At 52.7% G+C, this 23,978-nt stretch overlaps 2 protein-coding genes across 6 annotated transcripts in view; both read left to right on the top strand.

Moving 5' to 3' along the window:
* Nucleotides 1-5,888, top strand: part of LOC113937905 (ubiquinol-cytochrome-c reductase complex assembly factor 1) — a 95,521-nt gene extending 89,633 nt beyond the window's left edge. For all 5 annotated transcript variants that reach the window (XM_027622839.2, XM_027622838.2, XM_027622837.2 and 2 more), the window contains 2 exons: nt 2,200-2,313; nt 5,268-5,888. In XM_027622839.2, coding sequence (XP_027478640.1) covers nt 2,200-2,313; nt 5,268-5,402 — 249 coding nt within the window. In that variant the 3' untranslated portion in view covers nt 5,403-5,888. The remainder of the gene's footprint in view (nt 1-2,199; nt 2,314-5,267) is intronic.
* Nucleotides 5,889-17,344: 11,456 nt separating this feature from the next.
* FAM83C (family with sequence similarity 83 member C) lies at nt 17,345-22,517 on the top strand. The gene is made up of 4 exons (XM_027624260.1): nt 17,345-17,857; nt 20,050-20,217; nt 20,433-20,557; nt 21,086-22,517. Exons 1-4 carry the CDS (start codon nt 17,345-17,347, stop codon nt 22,515-22,517), a joined length of 2,238 nt encoding a protein of 745 aa, XP_027480061.1.
* The last annotated feature ends 1,461 nt before the right edge of the window (nt 22,518-23,978 follow it).

The following is a 23,978-nucleotide window of genomic DNA, read 5'->3' as shown; positions in this document are numbered from 1 at the left end:
AGACCAGTCTCCCTTATGTTTTCATTGACTTACTAGCAGTTTGGTGGAAAAAAGGGTGAAGTTGGGCTTATTGATTTGTTCAGCCATTTTTATTGCACCCCCCACTCTGTGCCAGGTACCGCGTCCTAACTAGAGCTAGTCAGGCACCATCCCTTGACCTCACCAGTGCATTCTGGTCCTGAGTCTACCACCAATTAGCTAGATAACCTCTAAGCCTCTGTGTACTTATCTTTCAAATGGGGATAATCATATCTGTTCTTCTTGGCATACGTAGTCATTAGGAGCCAGGTGTGTGAAGGAACTGACAGCCTGGAACAGTCAGGTGCTATCACTGTTGATCGGAGTCCTGAGTCACCCTTTTCTTTCCGACTGATTATGGACTTGCCCCTTCCCAGGCATCTCCCCCATTGCCAGGGGTACCTGTTTGCAGCAGGCCGTGGCTCCCAGGGCTTTTGCTGTCCTGTGCTCTGTGCTCATTCTCTAGGTCCTCATGACACCCGCTCCCAGGCTCTTCTTTCCCACGTAGCACATGTGGATCTCTGCCAGCAGCTCTCCAGCTTGTGCCCGGGGCACTTTAGACACAAGCAGGCTGTTGTGTTAGCAAATAGCTTGGAGAACGGTGATGTGCCTGAGCTTGTTCTTGGGCCCTGTCCCCATCTGCCAGAAGAAGCTGGTTTTCCTGACTCAGCCATTGTGCCAACACAGTCTCTTAAGCTGGGGAATTATAGGGATGTTGAGCAGGAGGCATTTGGAACAGGTTGACCGTTTTTCCACCAAACTGTCAGCACCCCATCCTGGACTTGGCCCTTCGTGGCAGCAGGCCTGACGTCGGACCTCATATGCCGCCATGTCCCAGAGGCCAACACACAGTATCACATTGAAGACATGATCTGGGGTCTTCGTGTAATGCTTTGCCACTTACAGAGCCTGTCATGGCCATGATCTCCGAATTCTCACAACAGTGCTGTGGGCGGGTCTTGCTATGTGTGTTTGGCTCATGAGAAACTGAGGCTCGGGAAGGGCTGGTGGTTTTCCAAGGGCCATGCAGCTGTCAAGTGACAGAGCTGCCATTTGAACCTATGTGGTCTGATCCCTAGATCTCACTGTAGTTTCAGCTGTAGCCACAGCTGCCTGTCGCAGCAAGCTCCTGGTCCTTGTACCTGACATACTGCACGTAACAGAATACCTTTATGCGGACCCACTTTTATAATGCAGCTGTGCGTAGGGCAAGCACTTTCATCTCATAGATGAGTGGTGAATTGTCCGCCATCTCTGAACCTTGGTAGTGGCAGAGCCAGGACTTGATCTGGCCTTCTGACTTGTAAGTCCCAGTTGGTGCTTTGTCTGGTTCCATATTAGCTTGGCACCTGGACAGAGCAGCTTTTTGGGGCCTTTCTCTTCAGTCACCCTCCCCCCACGAAGCAGGACCGTCCCCTCTCCTTCCCTTAGAGGTCCAAGCTAGAAAATGGCCCTAGTCCATGGCCCAGGTGCTGATTAGTCTCTATGATATTTGGGCTTCTCGACAGACCCTCCTCCGTGCTGCAAAGGACAATATTAGACACACGCACACAGGCTCTGGGCGTTCCCTCTGGCCCATGGCAGCCCTGCTGAACGGCCTGTTCCTCTACTTGCGGCAGGGCTAGCCATGGCCAACCCAGAGATGGGTGACAGTGAGGCCAAGGTGCCTGGTTTCCTTTCCCAGAGAGCCAGCTGCCTTGCAGACGTGTGCCCTTGGACCAGGAGAGAAGGTGCAATCTATGCCCACCTCTGTTTCTGAGAAAAAATACCCACCCACAACACTCTGTGCCCATTCCTTGCGGGCAGCGGTAGGAGCACTGGGCCACCGTTTCTTTTCCTGGCCTCACAGGTATTGGTGGGTCAAGTACAGTGCAGGCGAGTAGCAGGAGCTGTGGCCTGGGAGGGCAGCCAGACATGAACCCCATCTCTGCATTAATCTTAGCCAGTCACTCGGCCCCTCTGGCTCCCATGTCCTTCCTGTGCATAAAATGAAAGGGTTGGACCAGATGCTCTCTGAAGACCGCATCTGGCTCTACCATGTAGCTGCCCCGTTTCTTTCTTGTGTCTATAAGGTCTTTCCAGTCCGATTCTGTGGTTGTCAGCATGTTCACAATATCCCCAGCTTTTGTACGAATGGCTCTGCCATACTCCCTGGAAGACCAATTGTACTCTCTGTTCCAGGGGATCCTTTCAGATGACCATGGGCTGGCTGCTGCCCTCTGGAGAACCTTCTTCAACCAAAAATGTGAAGACCCTCGGCAGCTTGAATTGTTGGTGGAGTATGTGAGGAAACAGGTGAGCAACCCCAGCTCTCCCCTCCAGAGGCTCATGGGAAGCAGGTCTTTCCTGAGGTCTGAAGATGCTGGACTGTAGAGGATTATGAGAGGTTGAGTTCCCAGAGGCCAGTCTGAGGGAATTCTGACCACATCCTGTCTGCAGCAGGTGCTGATGAAGAACACCTTCTGTGTGCCCAGCCATGAGCTAGGCTGGGAGTGGGGAATGAGATGGAAGAAGAAGCACTGAGTAGTCTGCTCTCAAAAATTTTTAGGCATTCATTCACTACACATTTGATTACCTGTTATGTGCCCAGTGCTGTGTGAGACCACCGGCACACACAGTCCTGTAGGATATGGGTATGGGGTGCTGTGTAGTCGCCCACTCTAGCCCCCTCTGATCCCACTTTGAAGCTTCAAGATTCATGTTTCCTGCTCCTGATTTCTAGCAGAACTGGGCTCCAGGCAGCATTCCATGGGTGTCCCTCAAACCTCTCCCCACTGAGTGCTAGCCACAATCAAGTAGCGTCCTCCTACTTCATTCCCCACCCCCTCGTCCCCCAGGGCTCCCTGACACCAGAATTTCTAAGAGAAAACTCCAGAGTGGGGACTCTTAACTATATCGTTTTCCTTGAAACCATGGCAACTTCACTCCTTGATCTCTCTGCCCCCCTGATCTGTATTGATGGGAAACCCATATTCTATAGATGAGGGAGCTGAGTGGCAGAGAAGAGGAACATAGAGGCTTTTCCAGGGTCTCCCAGTGAGTCAGCCCGCACAGCTGGCCTACAACCCCACGCTGGTGATTCATGTAGCCACTAGAGAGGCCTTAGCTGCTCCAGACAGCTCATCAGCTCAGGCTGTCCCATGAGTCACACCTTTGCTTTGTGGGCCTGGCCCTGGAGCTGAAGGGGCCTCACCCCACAATTATTCTCTTATTCACCTGTGTCCACAGCCTTCAGGCCTTCAGCAGCCAGGCAGGGGAAGGCCAGGCCCTGGCTCTTGGGGAGAAGACAGGGCCGGCAGGAACAGCTTGCTGATTGCTGGCAAAACCACACAGTGGGGCTCTTCAGACCCAGAGGGTAGAGAACCCCAGAAGCCAGGACTTCTGTTTGACCATTCTTCAAATCTGCCAGAGCTGGGAGAAGGCACTGTGGCCAGAGGGCTCCACCCACAGAGAACTCTTGAGACTCACACTGTTGACTGGATTCACCGTCAGACACAAGTAGCAGTTGGCAAAGCAAATGCTGTGTTTTTTGAGAGACCAGCCTAACTTTTCCATCTGCCATGGTGGGCTTGTACCAGGGGCCACAACAAGGACATAGCTGGCACTTCTCCGAGGGCCCTAAAAGAAGGGACTGCACACCATTGCCCCTAGAAGAAATCCCATATTGTCCAATGAGAAGCAGGCAATAGGAAAACAGTGATGGGGCTCTTAGGGAAGTAGGGAGCTTTGATGGGACCCGGGCCTGTCAGCAACACTGAATACCTACTGTGCCAGGCACTCTGGTGAGAAAGCAGAGATTCATAGGACCCACACCTGCCCTCCAGCCAGCTCATGGTTTGGTGAGGAAGCCAGTCAGGCACAAGGCTGACCCTGGAATAAGTCAGTCTGTGATGATGCAGGTAGGAACAAAGTGCTTTGGAAGGCCAAAGAAAGGCGAAGACTGTGAGTGAGCAGATCAGGAAAGACCAGGAAGCCGGGCCCTCAACAGACTAGCCCTGCACCATGATCCCAGTTGGTCTGGTGGGTAGCCCAAGAGCCAGTCCGAGGTTATGTTGAGATTTTCAATGCAGAAGATGGGCAGAGAGGTTGCATTAGGCACAGAGATGGAGCTGTTGGAAAGAGGAATGTGTTTTAGGCACGGTAATGGGTCAGTCACTCTCCTTGAACTAAAAGACAGCGGGACGTGTGGAAACCTAGACCTGATGTATTTGGGAGAGATGGGCTGAGTTCCGGGGTCAGCAGCCTGGCGGTGAAACAACAGGAGCGAGGGCTTTGGGAGAGGGGGCCGGTCCGGCGACTGGGATGAGGCCTCCAGGCTCCTGCCGCCTTCTCCCACACGCCTTCTCACCCCGCCGTGCAGCTTTATTTCTCTGAATCCAGAGCTCTCTCCTGATGTGATCAGCTCTCCCCTTGAACGTGCCTGTCCACTTGAAAGCATTTCTCATTCTGCTGTTGTTACTAGCAGCAGCCTGGGGATCCTCCCAGACACCGCCTGTATCTCCTGAGACTCGGCCACTCATTAGATCGCCTGCCTCTTGCACAACTGCCCAACCTCGCCTCCCCTGCAGCCGCTCCCCGTTCTCCGTATTGTGGGTGTCCCTTCTCCGCTTGCTGTTCAGGGGGATAAGCTCCCCCAGCCGTCCCCCTGGGTGAAGCTAGACCCACTGGTCAGCACGGCGGCCTGCTAATTGTGGGGTCAGAGCTCACTAGAGGACAGTAGAGGCATACATATTTAAAATTTTAAGAAGTTCCCGTGACTACAGTGTACACGTGTTGTATCATTTAATCTCTTCATGAGCCCTGGGGGGGTACACATTCCCATCCCCTCTCTCAGACAAGGGAACTTGAACCTCAGAGAGGGAAACTGGCTCACCTTTAGTAACCTCACTACCCTGAATAGGCAGATAAAACACACACGCATCCCAAGGATGTGTCTCCCCTAGCACATCCTCCCTAGAAACTTCTTGCAGCCCAGAAAGTCAGGGCTTGTGTGTCTTGTCTATTCAGAGGTATGATGGGGAGTTCCCTAAAGCCTTCCCAATGAGCTTCCCCGGGAATTCGTTTCTCCCAACCCACTTTAATGAAATAATCTGGGAGATCAGAGACCTGCTGTCCTGGGAGCTGGGATGGTCAGACCGCCCCCCTTCCCCCAAGGCCCCTCCCTGTCCTCTCCGTTTGAAGGCTGTTTCCTTACGCCATCTTGTGTCTCTCCTGCCCTTGTCCTCTGTTTCCTGCTCGCCCTGTTGCAGATGCAGTACTTGGACTCCATGAATGGTGAGGATCTGCTTCTGACGGGGGAGGTGAGCTGGCGCCCTCTTGTGGAGAAGAATCCTCAGAGCATCCTGAAGCCCCATTCCCCAACTTACAACGACGAGGGTCTTTGATGGGGGCTGGTGTCTCTGAACAGCTGGCCCGCTGGCTTTGAGGAACTGCCAGGAGAGAGGTGCTTGTTTGGCCCGGAACCCTGCAGAAAGTGGCCTGAACTGACCTTTGAACGGCATCTGTCAAATACCTGGCCCCATTTGTGTTGATTATCCTCTTAGTATGCCCAGGAGTCTGATCTGGTGGGGTACAGTGCTGGGAGAACCCTTGGCTCTTCTGAGGTATCCTACCCCCCCGCCCCAGGAGAAGCCTGGAGCAAGAGCTCCCCAGCACACACTCCCCTGGTCCCCTCCAGGAACTGTGATTGACAGCTTTTCCCAAAGGCCGCAGAGGGATGGGGATAGGTCAGCAAGGGGACACTTCCACCAAGGGCCCACCGTGGCCAAGGGGCAGTTTGGAATGCTGCTGAGTCAAGACGGGTAACCACGCTCTGTCCTCCGGCTTTGAGCCATGGAGTTGAGTTGGCCATTAAAAGATACAGAGACTTATCTCTGCCATGGCTCGTCTTTATTCCAGGGTTTTTAGAAACCTACCTGAGATGGCAGTTGCCATAAGCTGAGGACCACCACCCAGCTCAGTTCGAGGCAGGGAGGGCGAGAGGGTCAGGAGGGTCTCTGTTGCTCCTTTTGTCTCTAGTTCACGGAGATGTCACTGTTCTGGCCAAGGCCTAGCCTGCCAGGCTCCATCCTCTGGGACCCAGAAGGCCTCTGATGGCCAAGGGGCTTGTCACATCCTGAGTCATTTGGAAAGAAGCCCCAAGAACATAGGTCCCATTGTCACGAGGGGAGGAACATGCCGTCTTTCCTCTGTTGACTCCCTTGATGTGAGATACTGGGGAGAAGAGAAAATTCTCTCTGGCTTCATTGTACTGTCCCAGGGCCGAGCCCCGTGCCCAGCTTCCTAGCCCCGTCCCAACTTCTGGAGCGTGCGCTGCAGAGCCAGCTCGGTCTGTGCACTTGAGGATCAGTCCCCTCCTTCCTGAGTGTGGGCCATCTCTTGGGGGATTTTCTTTACATGGAAGAAAGGGGGCGGGGAACCATAGTGCCCCTCCTTCCCCCATCAAACTTCCTTCATTTAACTTGCTATAAAATGAGTCATATAAAGAAATTCTATATGGGTGAGGTATATCCCACTTCTGTGAAAACATTACAAATCAGACCGCTTTCTCAGAGTTTATTTAAGATGCTTTTGTTGCAAGCGGAGTTCTAGAGTGAAGCCCCCTCTGTGTGTGTGAGATAGTAACACCTTGTAACTCATTACAGCTGGGCACTATTTACATAAACCAGAGCTGAGCCAGGCAGGAATTTGCTGATTAATTTATTTTTAATGGAGTGAAGTATACCATGCACCAAAATAAACTTTACTGTGTGTACCTAACTGCTCCTGGAATGGATGGAAAAATTAATGGAACAGATTTTGGCTCCCAACTCCACACATTAATTCATATATAAAAGTTATTTGAGCCTTAACCCATTTGCTGCCCCGGGCAGCTCCCCAGCCACAGACCCCAGCCCACAGCTCCAGGCCAGCTACTGGGCTTGTTTGAGAATCATGGAACTGTAGATTTAGAAGAAACTTCAGAGGTCACTTAATCCAGCCTGGGTCCAGAACTTGACTCCCCTTCTCAGCATCCCAGTTGGCCTCTGTCCATACAGACCGTTTATGAATACCTCCACCTGCAGAGCCAAGTCCTATCTCCATAAGCTGAGTAATTGTCAAACAGTGCAACTTGTAACACGGAGCTGCGTTTTAAAGAGCCGAATTGGATCTGTCAGGTCGGGGATGTCCCGAAGCCCTCACTTCCAGACTGTCAGCATCTTTCGCCCACTACACACCTCCTTCCCCTTCAAGATAAAATCCAGGCTCCTAGAGGCTGCAAGGCCCTTCTTAATTTGACCTGTGCTCGAATTCATTTCTTCTCTGAACAAACTGAACCGCTTGGGTGTTACCTGAAGAGATCATCCTGTAGGTTTCCTCTGCCTGGTATTCTTGCATCCCCTTTTGACTAGAGAAATCCCATGTGTGCCCACATACCCACCCCCCGTCCAGCCTTGTCTGCCCCAGCTGCAAACTATGGCTGACACACCCACCCTCCGTCCTGCACTGTGAGCTCCTTCAGAGTGGGCACTGTGTTTGGGTCAATCACCTTTGTTTTTCTAGTGCCCCAGGAGTGCCGGGCTCACAGTAGGCATCAGTATAAGCTTGGACAGATGAAAGAAGGAATGCATTAGATCATCAGTCATCAGTACAAGCCAACAAAAAAGTCCCCTTCTGGATCATTCTCTGACCTACAGTTCAGCTTATTTTAACTATTCAGTACAAAGTACTGGCCTTTGCGTAGGAACGGAAAGCTAAACGTTCGTTCTGTAGCTACATGTTTTTCTTTCTCTTTTTTTAAGTAATCTCTACACCAATGTGGGGCTCAAACTCAAAACCTCCAGACCAAGAGTCGCATGCTCCACTGATTGGGCCAGCCAGGTGTCCCTGTAGCTACACATATTTCTACTGTAAATTGTTATTACACAAAACAAGTGAGGGACATTTCTTGCCTTCAGGGAGATTGCTCTTTAGAAATACTTTTGTTATTTATTTATACTTCCAGAAAGGATTACAGCAAATTAAAAGACACAGTTACAGTAAAACTGCAAAATGATTAGAACAAAGTTTAAAAGATAAGATGCAAGTATTGGGAGGTGGGAAAGGGAAATAATCACGTCAGAAAACCTGTACTGCTAATAACTAATTTTCATGGGAATTTTTTGGTAATTTATAGTTTTAACACATTGTCTCAGTGGTCCTGTAAAATAGGTACCCTCATCCTTCTTCCCCCCTTTCCACAGGTGAGGGGACTAACTAAGGCTTAGGTTATCCAGCCACAGGAAGAAGGGGCCCAGTGTGCCCCAGTCCTCATCTTCCAACCCCAGGGCCCTTGCTCTCTCCCCATCCCACACTGCCCCCCACAGGTCAGCGAGGAAATCTGCAACTGAGTATAAAACCTTGCTCCGAGCTTCCCCGGGAGCCAAAGGCAGAAATGGGAGTCAAGGTTCTAAGAGTTGTCACATAAAAGGAAGTATACTTATTCGTCAGAAGAAATGTTTCAGGGAAGAATGTATTATAGGGATTTTAAATGAGAAACACCAAACAGTGCAGTGAATAGTACCTCTAAGATTTCGGTTTTGCCTGTAAGTTTGAGAACCATAAATAATTGCTGTTTCTTACATCAAGTTGAGATTAAAGCCAAGGCCCCAGTTCAGCCAGTATTTTTTGCATTTCTGTTCTGTGTCAGAAACTGCTTGGTATTTTCACTTGTTTTCTATTTTAACCTTCAGTGATAAATCTGTGCCGTAAGTTTTATTAAGCTCCTGTTACCATTGAGGGAAACTACATGAAGTTCAGCGGGGCCCAAATTGACTCTGGGTGCAGAACTCAGGTGGTTCTGAGACCCAAGTCCAATGCGTTTAGTTTCAGAGAAGGAGGACTGGATGGGGAAAGGGACCGATGTGCTACAGTTAAAAAGTAAAAGGAAGCCTTCAGTGATATTCCAGCCACGTGGGCTTGTGTGGACACATACTAACAGGGAAAAATCAGAACAAGGGGGTTAGACCTCAGAAAAGCCCTGAAGGGAGTCGAGACATAAAGGATGGGCAAGGTTTTAGGTAGGTGGCAAGAAAAACAGGAAGTGGGGAGCTGCCTAGGGGAAGGCACGGAATAGGAAGCTTCTTCAGGCTCAAGTGGACCAGCTCAGTGGTTGGCTAAGGGCAGAAAAGGTTGCAGAGAGCCGGGTGGGGCCACGAGTGGGGGCAGCCTGGATAACGCTGCACCTGGCAGGCATTCTGGGTAAGGACTGTGACCTGCTGGGAGTGAAGATGTACATCGGTGTGCAAGGTAGATCGGCTTAGTCAGGAACCAGCCATCTAGGCTTGGGGGCCTGGGGGGTGATTGTAGGAATTCAGAGGGAAGCTCAAACCGAAGAGACATTTCAGAGAAATCATGGGGCCTTGCTAACTCCCTGCACATGGAGCCTGAAGAAAGCCGTCTAGAGCTCTCCTGGGAACCAGGAGAGGGCAATGTCAGGCAGAAGAGGGAAGCTCGAAAAGAAGAATCCCCTGTACTGTGTTTCTCCAAGTGCCAATTACATTTTCCTACAGGATAGGCCGGGCAGGGATTATTGCCCCCACCATGCAATAGGGGAACAGGTCCACTAGGGAGAAGCCACGAACTAGCGCAAGGTAACGCTGTAGAAAAGCTGAACAGTCTCCTGTCTTTTGAGACCTACTCCATTGCTTTTGGTTTATGTTGTTTGTATCTGTATGGGAGCCAGTCAGTGGAAGGTGCCCCAGGGAGGGCAAGAGAGGGGCTGGACTTCAGGTGATGATGAGGATGGAGGGGCTAAGGACTTTGGCCTTGTCTTGCATGTAGAAGGGGGCACTTGAAACCATGAAAATGGGTGAGTTCCCAGAGGTGAAACGTAGAGGGCTGACCAGGGACTGGGGTGGGTGTGGGAGAAGACATTCCGAGTTGGGGTGGAGCGGGGCGGCAGGGTGGGACGGGTGGGGAGGAGTAGGAAGAGCAGGAACCAGCATAGGAAGTAGAGGCTGGAGTAGAAGTCAGGGGAGAGGAAGCTTCCAGAAGGAGGAGGTTCTTAATGCTGCATGCTGCAGAGTCGGAGCCAGGGAGGAAGTGAACACGGCTTAAGGGCTTCACACTATTCCAGGGACAAGATTTTTGAGCGAATACAAAAATTGCAAAGGGTTAAGAAGGCAGGGTATGGCAGCAGCTGTGGTATCTTGGTAGGTGCCTAGCTGAAAAGAAATGGAGAAAAATTGGGCAGGAGTTAGGAGAATAGGGTAAGAACCAAGGTGTTTGCAGCACAGAAGAAAGCTGAAGAGGTGCATGGGGGTGAGGAGGAGCTGGATTCAATGTAAAGCACTCAGTGGACTAGGAGACTTCCCGTCAATGTTAGGAATTATTAGATCCCTCTTGAAGTGGGAGCTGAGACCAGAGATTGGAGCCAGATGGGGACACGGGATTTCTGAGGTGAGGGCTGAGAGGGGAGAGGCCAACCCATGCTGGTCTCGATGCCCAGGGAACCTAGAATTATCGGCCGTTGGGGTGAAGGGGAAAGGAAGGGGGATCCTGCAGGTCTGTGGGCAGAGAATGAGACAGTCCCAAAGTGTTTGAACTTTTCCCTTGGGAGCAGTCCTCCCGTACCTGTTGCCCTGGTTCTGCCCACTTCTAGCCTTCCCACAGCATCCCCACTATGCCTTGCCCACCCCCACCACTGGGTTTGGCCTTAGGGAGGGCTAAGCCAGACCCCAGGCCCCTGGCCATGATCCTCTGCCCACTCACCCCTGCCCCAGTGTTAACACCCCTCACAAATCATCTGTGGCTTCCAGGAGACTTCCCTTGAGCCATGCTGGTGAGCCCAGGACCTGACATTACAGGTCAGTACTTGAAGACGCCTTACTGAGAGGAGAAAAGGTCCTAGAGATCCTGCCTGGAGGATTCTCAGGAAGGGAGTCTTCAAGTACTGACCTGTAATGTCAAAAAGTGATGGGGAAAAAAAAGGTGATGGAATATACGAGTGCTAGAAGAGACTCGGAGACCTCCAGCCCAGGCTTTACGTTACACATGGGAGGCTATGGTCCTGAGAGGCTCACTCAAGGTTTCACAGGTGTGAACCAGAGCCATAGGCCTGTGCTGGCCCGTTTCTTCCCTAATTTTATCTCTCCCTGTGGCCAGAAATGGCTCCTTCACCTCCCAGTCACCATCTGAGAAAAAGCCTGCCGCAGGGCTGTACGCTAGTTGGGGATGGGGAGGTGGAGACATGGTTCCTCTAAAGTTCTAGAATGGGTCATGAGTGCTAAACCTCAAAACACTGGCTTATACCTTGGCTTAACCTGTGGCTTATAATTATTTATGAGTCTGCCTTCCCCACTAAACTGTGAGTTCCTCCAGGGCAGAGACCAAGCCTTACTCATCTTTGGGACCATGGTGCTGGCCTAAAGGAGGCATTAAATACATGTTGGATGAACTGGATGGACAGAGGGAGAGGAGAAGAGAGATTGGGATAGGATGGGGAGCGTGAGGAAGCTGGGCCAGTAATGTTGGGGCCTTAAGAGATCATTAGATAATATCCCCTCCCAAGTTCAAAATGAATTGAGAAATAAGACATAAGAGACAGACAGACGTGAAAACTGTTTTTTTACCAATATTTCTGACAAAGCTGATTGAAGAGTGTAGTTTTCGCTCTCTGGCCAAATGTGCTTGTTCATAACCTCCTAAAACTTGGGGCACCTGCGTGGCTCAGTTGGCTGATCGTCCAACTCTTGATTTCAGCTCAGGTCATGACCTCAGGTTGTGGGATTGAGCCCCCATGTCAGGCTCATGCTCAGCGGGGAGTCTGCTTCTCTCCTTCTTCCCCTCCCCTGGCTCTTGTGCACATGCTCTCTCTTTCTCTAAAATGAATAAATAAATATATTTTTTAAAGATTTTATTTATTTGACAGAGAGAGCGAACACAAGCAGGGGGAGCGGCAGGCAGAGGGAGAAGCAGGCTTCCCATTGAGCAGGGAGTCCGATGGGCTCGATCCCAGGACCTGAGCTGAAGGCAGATGCTTACCCTGACCTGAGCCACCCAGGGGTCCCTAAATCTTTAAGAAAAGAAAATAACCTCCTCAAACTAACCATGCTCACCTCCCCCCCTCCCCCCAAAAGAGCAGACCTCTCCCTCCCCACGACAGGGGCAGAACTTCCTCTGGAAGTTTACCATGTAGATCAATGAGGAATATGCTTTTTTTTTTTTTTTTTAAGATTTTATTTATTTACTTGAGAGAGAGGGTACATGAGAGGGGGGAGGGCCAGGGCCAGATGGAGAAGCAGACTCCATCGGGCAGGGAGCCCGATGCGGGACTCGATCCAGGGACTCCAGGATCATGACCTGAGCCGAAGGCAGTCGCTTAACCAACTGAGCCACCCAGGCGCCCAGGAAGATGCTATCTTTGCCTACAACAGAACTAAAAGGGGTGGGGGGGCGCCGAAAGATTCAGCCCAGCTCCTTCTAAGCCACCAGTCAGACAAGCCTCCTCCCTTGGAGAGGAAGGGTGAGTGAAGAGAAAAGAGGGGGCTGTCCTCTCACACCTCCCCCTCCGGGAAAGTAGAGTGGGAATTCCCTCCCTGTATGGAAATGCCAGTGAGGGCAAGTCTGTCTCCCCCGCCATCGGATGGGATGAGGTGGATGAATGGGTAGAGGGGGGTTGAGGGAAGGGAGACTCCATCATCCCAGTGTGTGCAGGCTAGACCTCGGGCACAGCCACCCTTCCAAGATAGAATGCCCAGATTCTCATTCCTGTGATCTGCCTGCCAGAATGCTCATCTGTGTGTGGAGAGTGAGGAGAGGACCTTGCCTCCTATGAGCTGGACTAAGAGGCCAAATCTCAGAGCCACACTCCACTGACACAGCTAGAAGGCCATGTTCACATTCAGAGCCAGCCTTTGGCCTAGAAGGGGTGGAGACTGATGAGGGGAGTTCCTCTGGTTGCTGCTTCATTTGTCTTCAGACCTCCACCAAGCCCCCTGCCCTTTCACGGCCTGAGAAAGCTCTAGAATCTAGCATGTACTGAACTCCTCCTCCTCTCAGGCACTTGCCATAGAATAGCCCATTTATTCCTCCCAAAAACCTGGTGAAGGAGGTGCTGTTGGTCCCATTTTACAGATTAAGCCACTGTGACTCAGAGTTGTGATTGTTCAATTTACCCATTAAATGCCAGAGCTGGTGGGGCCTCCTGAAGGCCTGTGTGGTGCTCAAGAACACAGAACCACACCCATCTGGGTTGTTTCTGGGAGTCTGGTGCTTCGGGCCACTCTCCGCTTGGGGGGCTGCTTCGTAAATTATCCTAAAACACAGCTCTAGGAATCTTGCCAACCTTGCGCCACTGTCCGTACAGAGAACCAGCAACTTAGCAAGGCCCGCTTCCGAGGGTGGCTCCCGATGGCCTTTCCCACAGCTCTTCCCCTGCGCCACAGCTCCCATCTTCCTTTGCAGCCATGCCCTCGCCCCTCGTGTCCTCCTGCTTGTCATTCTGCACATCTTCAAGTCTTTCTCATCCTTTAATATCCAGCGCGGGGAGCCCTCACCGCGTGTTCCTGTGTCTCTAGCTCGCATGTCACTTCATCTTGATTCAAGGGATCTGGGCACACCCTGGCTCTTCTACTATCCCTGGCTGCTCGTCCCAGGAATATTGGCCCCCCGACCCAGCAGTGTCGACATTGGAACAGCCTGCAACTGAGGCGCTTACAGCCCCCCCTCTCCTCCTACCAGCCCCACATGACAATCACCTGTCCAGGCGCCACATGGCTTACAAGAGACAAAAGACAGGGCTAAATGGCCCCCAGGATGGCAGAATGATGCCAGGCAGGCGCCTGACACATCTCCTGGACATGACAATATTTTTTGTCCTTTTAATAACAGTTATTAAGGGGCCTGTGCCAACACACTGCAGCCAGGGGCTGGGCTTTGCTGTCTGTAGGCTCCTATCTTGCTGGGTCTCCACCCCGAGGCCCAGCCCCAAGGCCAGGATACACCTGTCTCCCCTCCCATTGCCCTTTACCCATTCAGCCCAGAGGAAGGGCAGCCAGTCTTGCCACCTGGGGAATTTGATTTGATTTACACGCTTCCATGATCAGGATGTCAGGGACACCTTGGGGCCCTTTTCACTTCAATTCAGTCTGCCCATCCCTGCCTCTCTCAGTTGAGCTCCCTGTGCACACACCCAGTACTGCACTCCAGAGTTAGGGTCAAAGACCCATGCTGCTGCCCAGACACTCATGCACACAAATAGATCTGCACCCAAACATGCACACAAGGATACATACACACATGCGTACACAGGTAAACACACACTGACATATGACTATTTAAAGACAGCCAAGCAGACATACAAACATCACAGATGGTATATACACGTACATACATGCACAGGTACGGTTATTCATGGGCATGTGTATGAGTTGAGCCATATGAAATTATCAATATTCAGTGTTTTCTTGTTTGTTTGTTTGTTATTACAAAAATAGAATCTAGGGATGCCTGGCTGGCTCAGTCGGTAGAACATGCGACTCCTGACCTCAGGGTTGTGAGTTCAAGTCCCACACTGGGTGTAGAGCTTACTTAAAAAAAAAGAGGGGGGGGTGCCTGGGTGGCTCAGTCAGTTAAGTGTCTGCCTTCGGCTCAGGTTGTGATCTCAGGGTCCTGGGATCGAGCCCCATGTCCCATGTCAGGCTCCCTGCTCAGTGGGGAGTCTGCTTGTCCCTCTCTCTCTCTGTCCCTTCCCCTCACTCGTGCTCTCTCTCAAATAAATAAAGTCTTTAAAAAAGAGAGAGAGAGAGAATCTAATACAAATGTGGGCATGGAAGGAAGTATACAAAAATCTAGAGCCAAATTTGTACACCCACATTTAAGCAGCATTATTCACAATAGCCAAAAGGTGGAAACAACCCAAGTGTCCATCAGTGGAGGAATGGATAAACAGTGTGGTATATACACACAATGGAATATTATTCAGCATTAAAAAAGAAGGAAATTCTGACTTCTGCTCCAACATGGGTGAACCTGGAGGACCTTATGCTAAGTGAAATATGCCAGTCACAAAAAGACGAATACTGTTTGATTCCACTTAGATGAGCTGCTTAGAGTGGTCCTATTTATAGAGTCAGAAAGTAGAGTGGTAGTTACCAGAGGTTGGGGGAGAGGAGGGAATGGGGAGTTGGTGTTTAATTAAGGGTACAGAGTTTTGACTGGGGAAGATGAAAAAGTTCTGGAGGTGGATGGTGGTGATGGTTGCACAACAATATGAATCTACTGAATGCTACTGAACTGTATACTTAAAAATAGTTAAGATGGTAAACTTTATGTTATATGTATCTTGCCACAATTAAAAATAATTTTTAAAAAGATAGCCAAAAATATGTATCATCAGATAGATGGTGTAAACACTGAGCGATAAACACAGGAACTCAGCAACACAGAAACGGGCTGCCTCCCCTCCCAGCAGCACTTCTCCAACCCAGATAAGGCCCTGGTTCTCCCCCTAAACAAATCTGGAGATAAGGCCCTAATGAAGGCCCTGCCTCCTTGGATACCCCCACAGCTCATTACCCTCCCACGGTCTGGCTCTGCTTACTCAACCTCCTGCCCCTCATGCAGCCTCCCCTCCCCTAGGGAAGGGCCTCCTTAGAGCACCTGGTGCTCCAATTTCTGCCCCTGCCCCCAGAATGTGATGGAATGGCCCAGCATTTCACCTCCTGGCCTTACCCTGACCCCTGGGCTCCTCCCTTCTAGGTTCCTCAAAGACAAAGCTCCAGCCCCATTCCTCTTTGGTCCCAGGGCCCAGCTCGACATGGGAACCCCTAAATCCCTCTGCCCCCTGTCATGAATGTGTTAGACCCTGTGTGAAACTGTGGACAGAGGACCTGTGTCTGGTCTGAACATGATCACAGACCAGATAAAGCAAGTGCAATCAGTTATACAAGGTTGTGAGACACGGTGTTCAGTCTCTTGCTCTCCAGGCCATCCTCATCAGAGTTCGTTCCTCCTTAGAAGGGGGACACCTCAAGCTGGTACTGTGCACTGTGGTGACCACGTCTGCCTGGCCTGTCTCCCTAACTGCCATCTGCTGAACCCCTCTTCTCCAGAGCCTCTTACTCTTTGCCAACCTTGCTACTGAGGACTCTGGGATTCTGGCCTTTGTTGGGGGGCAGAGAACAGAACCCTGCCTGCTCTGTTCGCCTCCTGACCTCGAAGGTGCCCCCCATCCTCTGAAAACTTTCTTCCTCCCCTGAGTTGGGGAGGAAGGCTGTGGTGTGGCCCACACCAGGTCAAGAGCATCCCTGGAGTGGAAGGTTTGGAAACATAGCCATCTGGAAACAGCATTTCTCAGGTGTGGGCCTGGGCGCACTGCCCCCAGCGGCGCCGGGATGCGTATAAAAAGCAAGCTCCAGAAACTTACTCAGACTTTCTGGATTTGAATCTCAGATGGGTGGAGCCTGGGGATCTGCCTTGTAACATTTCCCAGCTATTTCCAGGGCCTAGGGTGAAAGTCACTGCTCTAGATCCTTGGAGGATGGGCTCAGAACCAGAGTGGGGGTTGGACAGGGGACTGCGAGTGTCACAGTTATGGAGGTAGAGCCATTATGGGAGCAGAGAGTCCCGGATGGGGGACAGACAGGTGTTGATGTTGACAGTTCTGTGTGACATTCTGTTCGGTTCTTATTTAGGGCCTGTGTGCAGGTGTGTCAAGGCTTGGGTTATCCACCATGCTTTGGGGTTATGGCTAGTCTCTGAATTAGCATTTAGGCCTGTTTACATGAGTTTGATCAAAATGTGTGGTCTGCATATGTCAGCCTATACTCTGTGTGTCAACCTGTCTGCTTGTGTGTTCATGCCTTTATCTCCATGTCTTGAGTCATTTATCCACCCTGGTGTGTATATGCGTGTGTGTGTGTGTGTGTGTGTGTGCACGTGTGTACATGTGTGTCCCTGAGCAGGCCTGAGTCCCTCTGGACCATAATCCAACCTCCCTGGGGGCCCTGGAAGGTCAGGGTTTGGAGGAAACTTGCTAGGAGCCTGGTGGGGATGGGGCAGATGATGCTGGGTGGGGCCAGGGTGGGGGTGGGCAGAAGTGTGTGCTAAGGGCCTGGCACCGCCATTTCCCTGGGTGAGCGAGTCTCAACAGCAGGTAGACAGGTGAGGCAGATCTGACAAGTTCTAGAGGCCGGGGGCAATGGGGCGGAGCATGGCTCTGACTTAGGGTGGCAACAGGTTGGGGGCCCTGGCACACAGAGGGCGGGCGGGCAGGCAGTGGTTCTCTTGGTTGAGAGCAAGGGTGCAGCCCCAGGGTGCAGGCCATGGAGCCTGCTGGAGGCTGAGGGCAGCCAGGCAGGCAGGCATGTTTGGAAGCCTAGGGCCTGGGGACTTGGGAGCCCAGGGCATGGCGGGACCCCTGCGGGGCCGGGTGGAGGACCTGAAGCGGCCGTGGTGGCGGGAGGCCTCACCACTGGTGCTCCAGCACAGTGAGGCTGCCCGGCTGGCAGCCGACGCCCTCCTGGAGCGGGGCGAAGCTGCCTACCTGCGGGTCATCTCCGAGGAGCGGGAGCTGCCCTTCCTGAGTGCCCTGGACATGGACTACATGACCAGCCATGTGCATGGGGGCCCTGAGCTCAGCGAGGCCCAGGGGCCAGAAGCTTCAGGGCCTGACCGCCTCAGCCTGCTCTCTGAAGTCACCTCGGGCACTTACTTCCCCATGGCCTCCGACATAGATCCCCCGGACCTGGACTTGGGCTGGCCTGAGGTTCCACAGGCCACGGGCTTCAGCCCCACCCAGGCTGTGGTCCACTTCCAGCGGGACAAGGCCAAGAACATCAAGGACCTTCTGCGTTTTCTCTTCAGCCAGGCCCGCACGGTAAGGGCCTTATCTTTTCAGACATTCATTTCACAGATGTGGAAACTGAGGCCCAGGGAGGGAAAGGGACCAACCCAAGACCATACAGCAGCTTAGGGGCAGCACTGGGACTAGAACCTCTGCTCTAGAGGGTAGGCATGTGTTTTATTTACCTTGGTAACCCCTTGGCACTCAAGAACATTAGTCCACAAACATTCTGGAAATGGATACAAAATTGTGCATATTGCAGGAGGGATCCTCTGCATCTTTCTTGGGAGAGGGTCCATGGCCTTCATCAGATTCTCAAAAAGGTTTTTGATCCCAAACTAAGAATTCTAACCTTGGTGAACATTTGAGTCACTGCCTTGACCTACAGAGGAGGAAACTGAGGCCAGAGAGGGGCTGGAACTTGCTCAGGGAGGTCCAGTCAGTTGGTGAAATAGAGTTCAGGGGGAGAGAAAGGGGTCCTGACTCAGGCCCTGGGCCCAGGCTCGACCCTGCCTCCTGGTGCATATCCCCAGCTGCATCTCACCCTTCACCCACTGCATCTCCAGCTGGGCCTGAAGCAGGGAAGGGTCACTGGTACCTGGGCCTCAGCATGGCATTGGAGGGCTGGGCTTTCAGTTTTGCACCAAAAGGGAAGAGGAATGGAGGCTTCTGGGCTCAGGGATGGGGAGCAGGGGCTCGGGAGAAAGAGAAACAGAAGAGCTTCTGCTTCTTCTGTATAGGTGGTTGGTACCTGGGAAGTCTCCAGCCACAGACTAACATAGCTTCACTCCTGAGCTCTGATCTCTGACTCAGGAGGCAGGGGAATGGATCAGATGACCCCAGGAAGGGTTTGAGGTGAGTTAGACTCTGTCTTTGTCTGGGGGAGTGGCCCAGAAGGTGCCTGCTGCAGAGATCAGGAGCCAGCATGCTGGGATCTCACGGATACCTCCAGAGCCTCCCTAGCAAACCTGTCTGTGCCCCAGGCGGGGGAGGGCCAGGCCTGATTGGCACTGGGAATGGGGTTATTAGTAAGGTGGCTTTGCTGCCGTCACTCCTGCCCCTTTGATCTTCCCTGCCTGGCCTTCTTCCCCCCACCTCTGGCTAGGCCTGTGCCGAAGAGGCATCCTCCAGCACTTTGCCTCCTTACCCCCATCTAGACCCCCCCACCCCCACCCTCTGGGCCAGGAGCCATGCTTCTACTCTGGGCTGCCACTGACTCTCAGAGTAACCTTGGGAAGTGCTTCCTTTTCCTGTGGGCCATGTCCTTGTTTGCTGAGCAGGCAGGAGGAAGGGAACATTTCTTGAGTGCCTGTCATGTGTGGAGTATTTTCACATCTAAGCCCCAGAACTATGACATATAGCTATCATTGTCCCCATTTAACAGATGAGGAGATTGAGGCCTGCAGAGGTAAAGCAACTCACCCAAGGCTGCATCACTAGGAAGTAGCAGAGTGCAGATTCGAACCCCATTCTGTCTGGTTCCAACACTGGGGTGCTTTGCCTTGCACCTCTTGCCTCTCAGCCTGGACGACGAGACCTGGTCTCCCAGCACATATACGCAATGGGAAGAAGGGGCAGCTGGGGACTTGATGGTGCAAGGGGTTTTTCAGGGCTTCTCTGAGGCAGTCCATTGGAGGAGGAGAAAACACGCCCCAGCCCCACAACTGAGCAGAAAACTTGGTCCCCCCTAGCGTGAGGAAATTGAGGGAGTCCGTGGGTAAAGGATACCATGCCAGACCTGTGCAGCTTCACAGGGAAACTGAGGCAGGTCTGGCAAAGGGCTTGAGGATCCCAATAACCATGGCTTGCAGCTCTAATTCTTGAGGAGGGAACCTCCAACAGAGCTAGGCCTGGAGCTAGTGGGAGAGTGTGAGGGCCTGCACTGGGAATCGGGGTCTGGGTTCTGCTTCTGACTCCCCTGCTGTGGGCCTCAGTTTCCCCACAGTTATCTTTGAGAAGCTCATGACAGATGAACACTTTATCCTCAAAAATATGCACACAGAAACTTTCAAACATATTCTAGGCATTCAAGACAGAGGAACCTCCCTGTGTCTAAGTGAAGAACTCTTGAGCTAGGTTGTTGCTAAAGGCCCTTCCAGTCCAGATGTTCTCCCAGGCTCCAGCCTCCCGATATTAAGCCCAGTTCTCTTTTCCTGGGACCCCCGCTCCTAGCCCTGGGCTGGGCAATGTTCTGGGCAGGGCTGAGATTACCCTACATCCCCCAGGTGGTGGCTGTGGTGATGGATGTATTCACTGACATGGAGCTTCTGTGTGACCTCATGGAGGCCTCGAGCCGGCGTGGTGTCCCCGTCTACCTGCTTCTGGCTCAGGAGCACCTCAGGCACTTCCTGGAGATGTGCTACAAGATGGACCTCAATGGGGGGCACCTGCCGGTCAGTGGGGGACAGGGGCAGTAACCAGGGGGTGGAGCAGGGGGTTGGGGAGGGCAGAAGAGTCAGTGGGGTGGTCAGTAAGCATTGGGGGTCCAGGGGAGTGGGCGACTGAGTTCTCTTAGGTGTTTAAGGTTAAAGGCTGCATGGGATTTGGATAGGGCTTCAGCCCCATTCTCTCAAGATCACCACCCAACCCCCCTCCATCCTTGGCCCAGAATATGCGTGTGCGGAGCACGTGTGGGGACACATACTGCAGCAAGGCAGGCCGTCGGTTCACGGGGCAGGCCCTGGAGAAGTTTGTTGTCATCGACTGCGAACAGGTGGTGGCAGGCAGCTACAGGTGAGCGTGTGGCACAGGGCAGAAAGGGGCCAGGGGCTGTGCCACCGGCTGGGGGTGAGGGCACCGGGGATCTGGCAGCTTGAACTGGCCTCCCTCCATCCAGCCCTTCCAGCGTGGACTGAGCAGCTACCACGAGCCGGGCATTGTGCAGGGTGCCAGGGATGGTGTGGGGAGCAAGACAGCCCCAGGGTGGGCCCTGGAGGAGCTCATTCTGTGGAAGGATTGCTTGAATGCCTTTGGCATAGAAAATGACTGTTGTTCCTCAGAACTGGAGACTTCAGGGAATCTTGCCTCCAGTCCATTTTACAGATGGTTGAGTTGAGGCCCTGAGATGGGAAACCATGGGCCCAAGTCCTCTAAGCTGAGCTTGGATTAGCACAGACTCTGAAGTCAGAGCTCTGCACCCCTCCCCCCTCATTTGGGTCCTCAAGGTGGTGGAGTTGTCTTGATATGCCCCCCTGGTTTTGACCCCTGCCTAGCCCCAGGCTCCTGCACTTTGCCTTCTGACCCTGACCTTCTGCCCCCCAGTTTCACCTGGCTTTGCAGCCAGGCCCACACTAGCATGGTGCTGCAGCTGAGAGGCCGCATCGTGGAAGACTTTGACCGGGAGTTCCGGTGTCTGTATGCCGAGTCTCGGCCTGTGGAGGGCTTCTGCGGTGGCGAGGATCCCGTATCTCCTAGGGCACTGTGTCCTCCCCCAGCAGCCCTGGGCTTCGGGCCCGGTGTGCCAAGCCCCACATCCTCCTCACCCTCCAGCACCAGCTTCAGCAGCATCAAACGCTCACCTCTAATGGGCCACTCCTCTTACCTCACTCCACAGGGAGGTGGTGGCTGCAGTGACATGGGTATGGGGTCCTCAGCCCTTGGCCCTGCCCGCCGCGAGGCCAGTGGCCAGCCCTCTCCGCAGCGCCAGCTGTCAGACCCGAACCATGCCTCCCTGCTAGGGCCCTACAGGTCCAATCTAGGCAAGCTGGGCGCGTCCCCATGGTCCCAGTCCTCTCCTGCCCTCAATCACAATGGTGTCAGCCCCCTGACCCTAGCAGTGGGGTCGCCTCTGCTTGCTCTCCAGCGCCCCCTCCTCCCCTCCGCCAATGCTGTAGCCCTGTCCCGGCTCCCAGAGAATGGGCTCCTGGGAAGCCAGGAGTGTAGCCCCCAACGAAGTCGCTGGGTACCTGGCACAGCCCTGGAGACAGTGGAGGAGAAGAAGGTGTCTCTGAGTCAGAGCCACAGCCAGTTGGATCTCCTTGTCCCCTTCCCCAGAGCCAGAGAAGCTGGAGGCCCTGATTCTGGGGTTAGCCCCAACTCGGGCTCCCTCTGGCCTGGAGAGCAGGCTCCAGAGGGCAGGAAGTTGTCCCCAAACCAGAGATACAACCAGCTGGATCTCCTGCCCCAGACCCCGGGTGCTGGGGGTACCCCCGAGTCAGGTTCCCCCAGACCTGGCAATCGAACCCCAGAGGACAAGAGGCTGTCCTCAAACCACAGCCAACTGGACCTCCTGGTACAACACCCCAAGGCTGGGGGCTCCAGAGTGCCCCCTGGAGCCAGCTCCTCAGCCAGGGCTGGCAAGCAGCGTCAAGATGAGCGACGACGGACCCTGGGCCACAGCCAGCTGGACCTCATCACAAAGTTTGGCCCATTCCGGGGTGAGGGGCCTGGGCCCAATGGTCTCCCCAGACTAAGCCCTGCTCGAAAGGCTGGAGTGGGCTCAGGGGATGAGAAGCGGCTGACCCTGGGCCACAGCAAGCTGGACCTCATCACCAAGTATCATCAATTGCAGGGTGCCAGGCAAGGACCTGAGCCTGGCCTTCCTGGGGGCCCCACAGGGGGACATCACAATGGCAGTAACAATGGCCTGTTTGGGGATGAGAAGCGGCTGACCCTGGGCCACAGCAAACTGGACCTCATCACTAAGTACAACAAGTCCAAGTTCAAGCTGCTCCGAAGCCGCTTTGAGTCTTAGTCCTATTCCCAGCAGCGACGTGTCCCTCTTCCATCTACTTAGACTCTAGATTTACCTAGTTTCCAGGCTCTGGGGTACTCCAGCAGGGGCTGCATGGGGAGCAGAGGGTGTCCAGAAGCCCAGGTTAGACACTCGCTGGGCTCAGGATTGTTTATGCACACACACACACACACACACACACACACAGAAATGGAACCCACAGTACCTGCCATTTGCCAATGTGCTGTGCATTTCACACTGGTTAATTCTCATCCTTCATCCTCACAATATCCTACAAGATAGACCTCTAGTAGGTATACATTTCTAAGGTCATAGATATTATCTTCCCTATTTTATGAATGTGGAAGCTGAGGCCCAGAGTTTCATGGCTTGCTTGGAATCAGATCCAAGTCAATGGGAGAGCTAGGGCCCAAACCCATGTCTCTGACTCTTACGATTGTGTTTTTGCACAGGGTACACTATTATCAACAGTTCACATGTCCCCATGCACACAAAATATGCACATCACAGAGATGCCCCAAATGCCTACACAATACACCAACAGGGTTCACATCCACAAACTGCTCACCCATAGACACACAGTAAGCACACAAAGGTCCATGTGATAAACCCAAACACCCAGAATTCTAGTTATAGGTACTCAATAAATGTTATATGGCTAAATGAATGGCTACACAAAATATATGCATTCAGTGCACACTGTAGACCCATCAGGATCCACAGATGATAAATATGCATACACACACACACACACACACACACACACAGCCATGCACACACAAACCAGTATCTTCTTTGACCTAAGCTGTGTACCTGGCCCTGTACTGAGCATACCATAGGGCTCACAAGTGAATCAGACTCAGTCCCTGGGAGACAAGGAATAAATGCATAAACTATTGGTGGACAAGACAGAACTGTATCTAACTAAAGGCTAACCAGTGACAGGACGATGGAGAAGGAAGGACGGAGAGTGGTGGTGATGGTGGAGTGGTGAGCAGTTTCAAAGGAGGCAGCCTTCGAGCCAGGCATTGAAGGATGGGGAGGATTGGACAGATGGAGGAAAGAGGAATTTCTGGTAGAAGAAAACAGATGAAGAGAGGCCAGAAAGAGGACTGGAGGAGTGCGTCTGAGATGAGCTGGGAGGATGTAAAAGGCATGGTTACTCAGACTCTGATGCACGCATGCATGCACACACATCATTTTGCTGAGTGTCCCCGGAAGCACAGGCTTTGACAGGTTCTACGACCTTTTCCGGACCTCACCACCTGCCTGAGAGAGTTGTCACGATACAAATCAATAAAGGCAGACATGCTATGACTCAGTAGCAGCCTGGTGTATTCTGAGAAAGGCGGGGTTATGGAAATGCACGTTGAGGGCTGGGAAAGGGCACCATTCAGTCCAATTATGGAGGGCTCCCTGAGGGAGAGTGGATGGCAGCAGAAGGGCTGGGGCCGGGCCGGG

This window comes from Zalophus californianus, chromosome 8 (genome assembly GCF_009762305.2).
Source record: "Zalophus californianus isolate mZalCal1 chromosome 8, mZalCal1.pri.v2, whole genome shotgun sequence".
Lineage (NCBI taxonomy): Eukaryota > Metazoa > Chordata > Mammalia > Carnivora > Otariidae > Zalophus > Zalophus californianus.
This window is presented reverse-complemented; position numbering and strand designations above follow the sequence as displayed.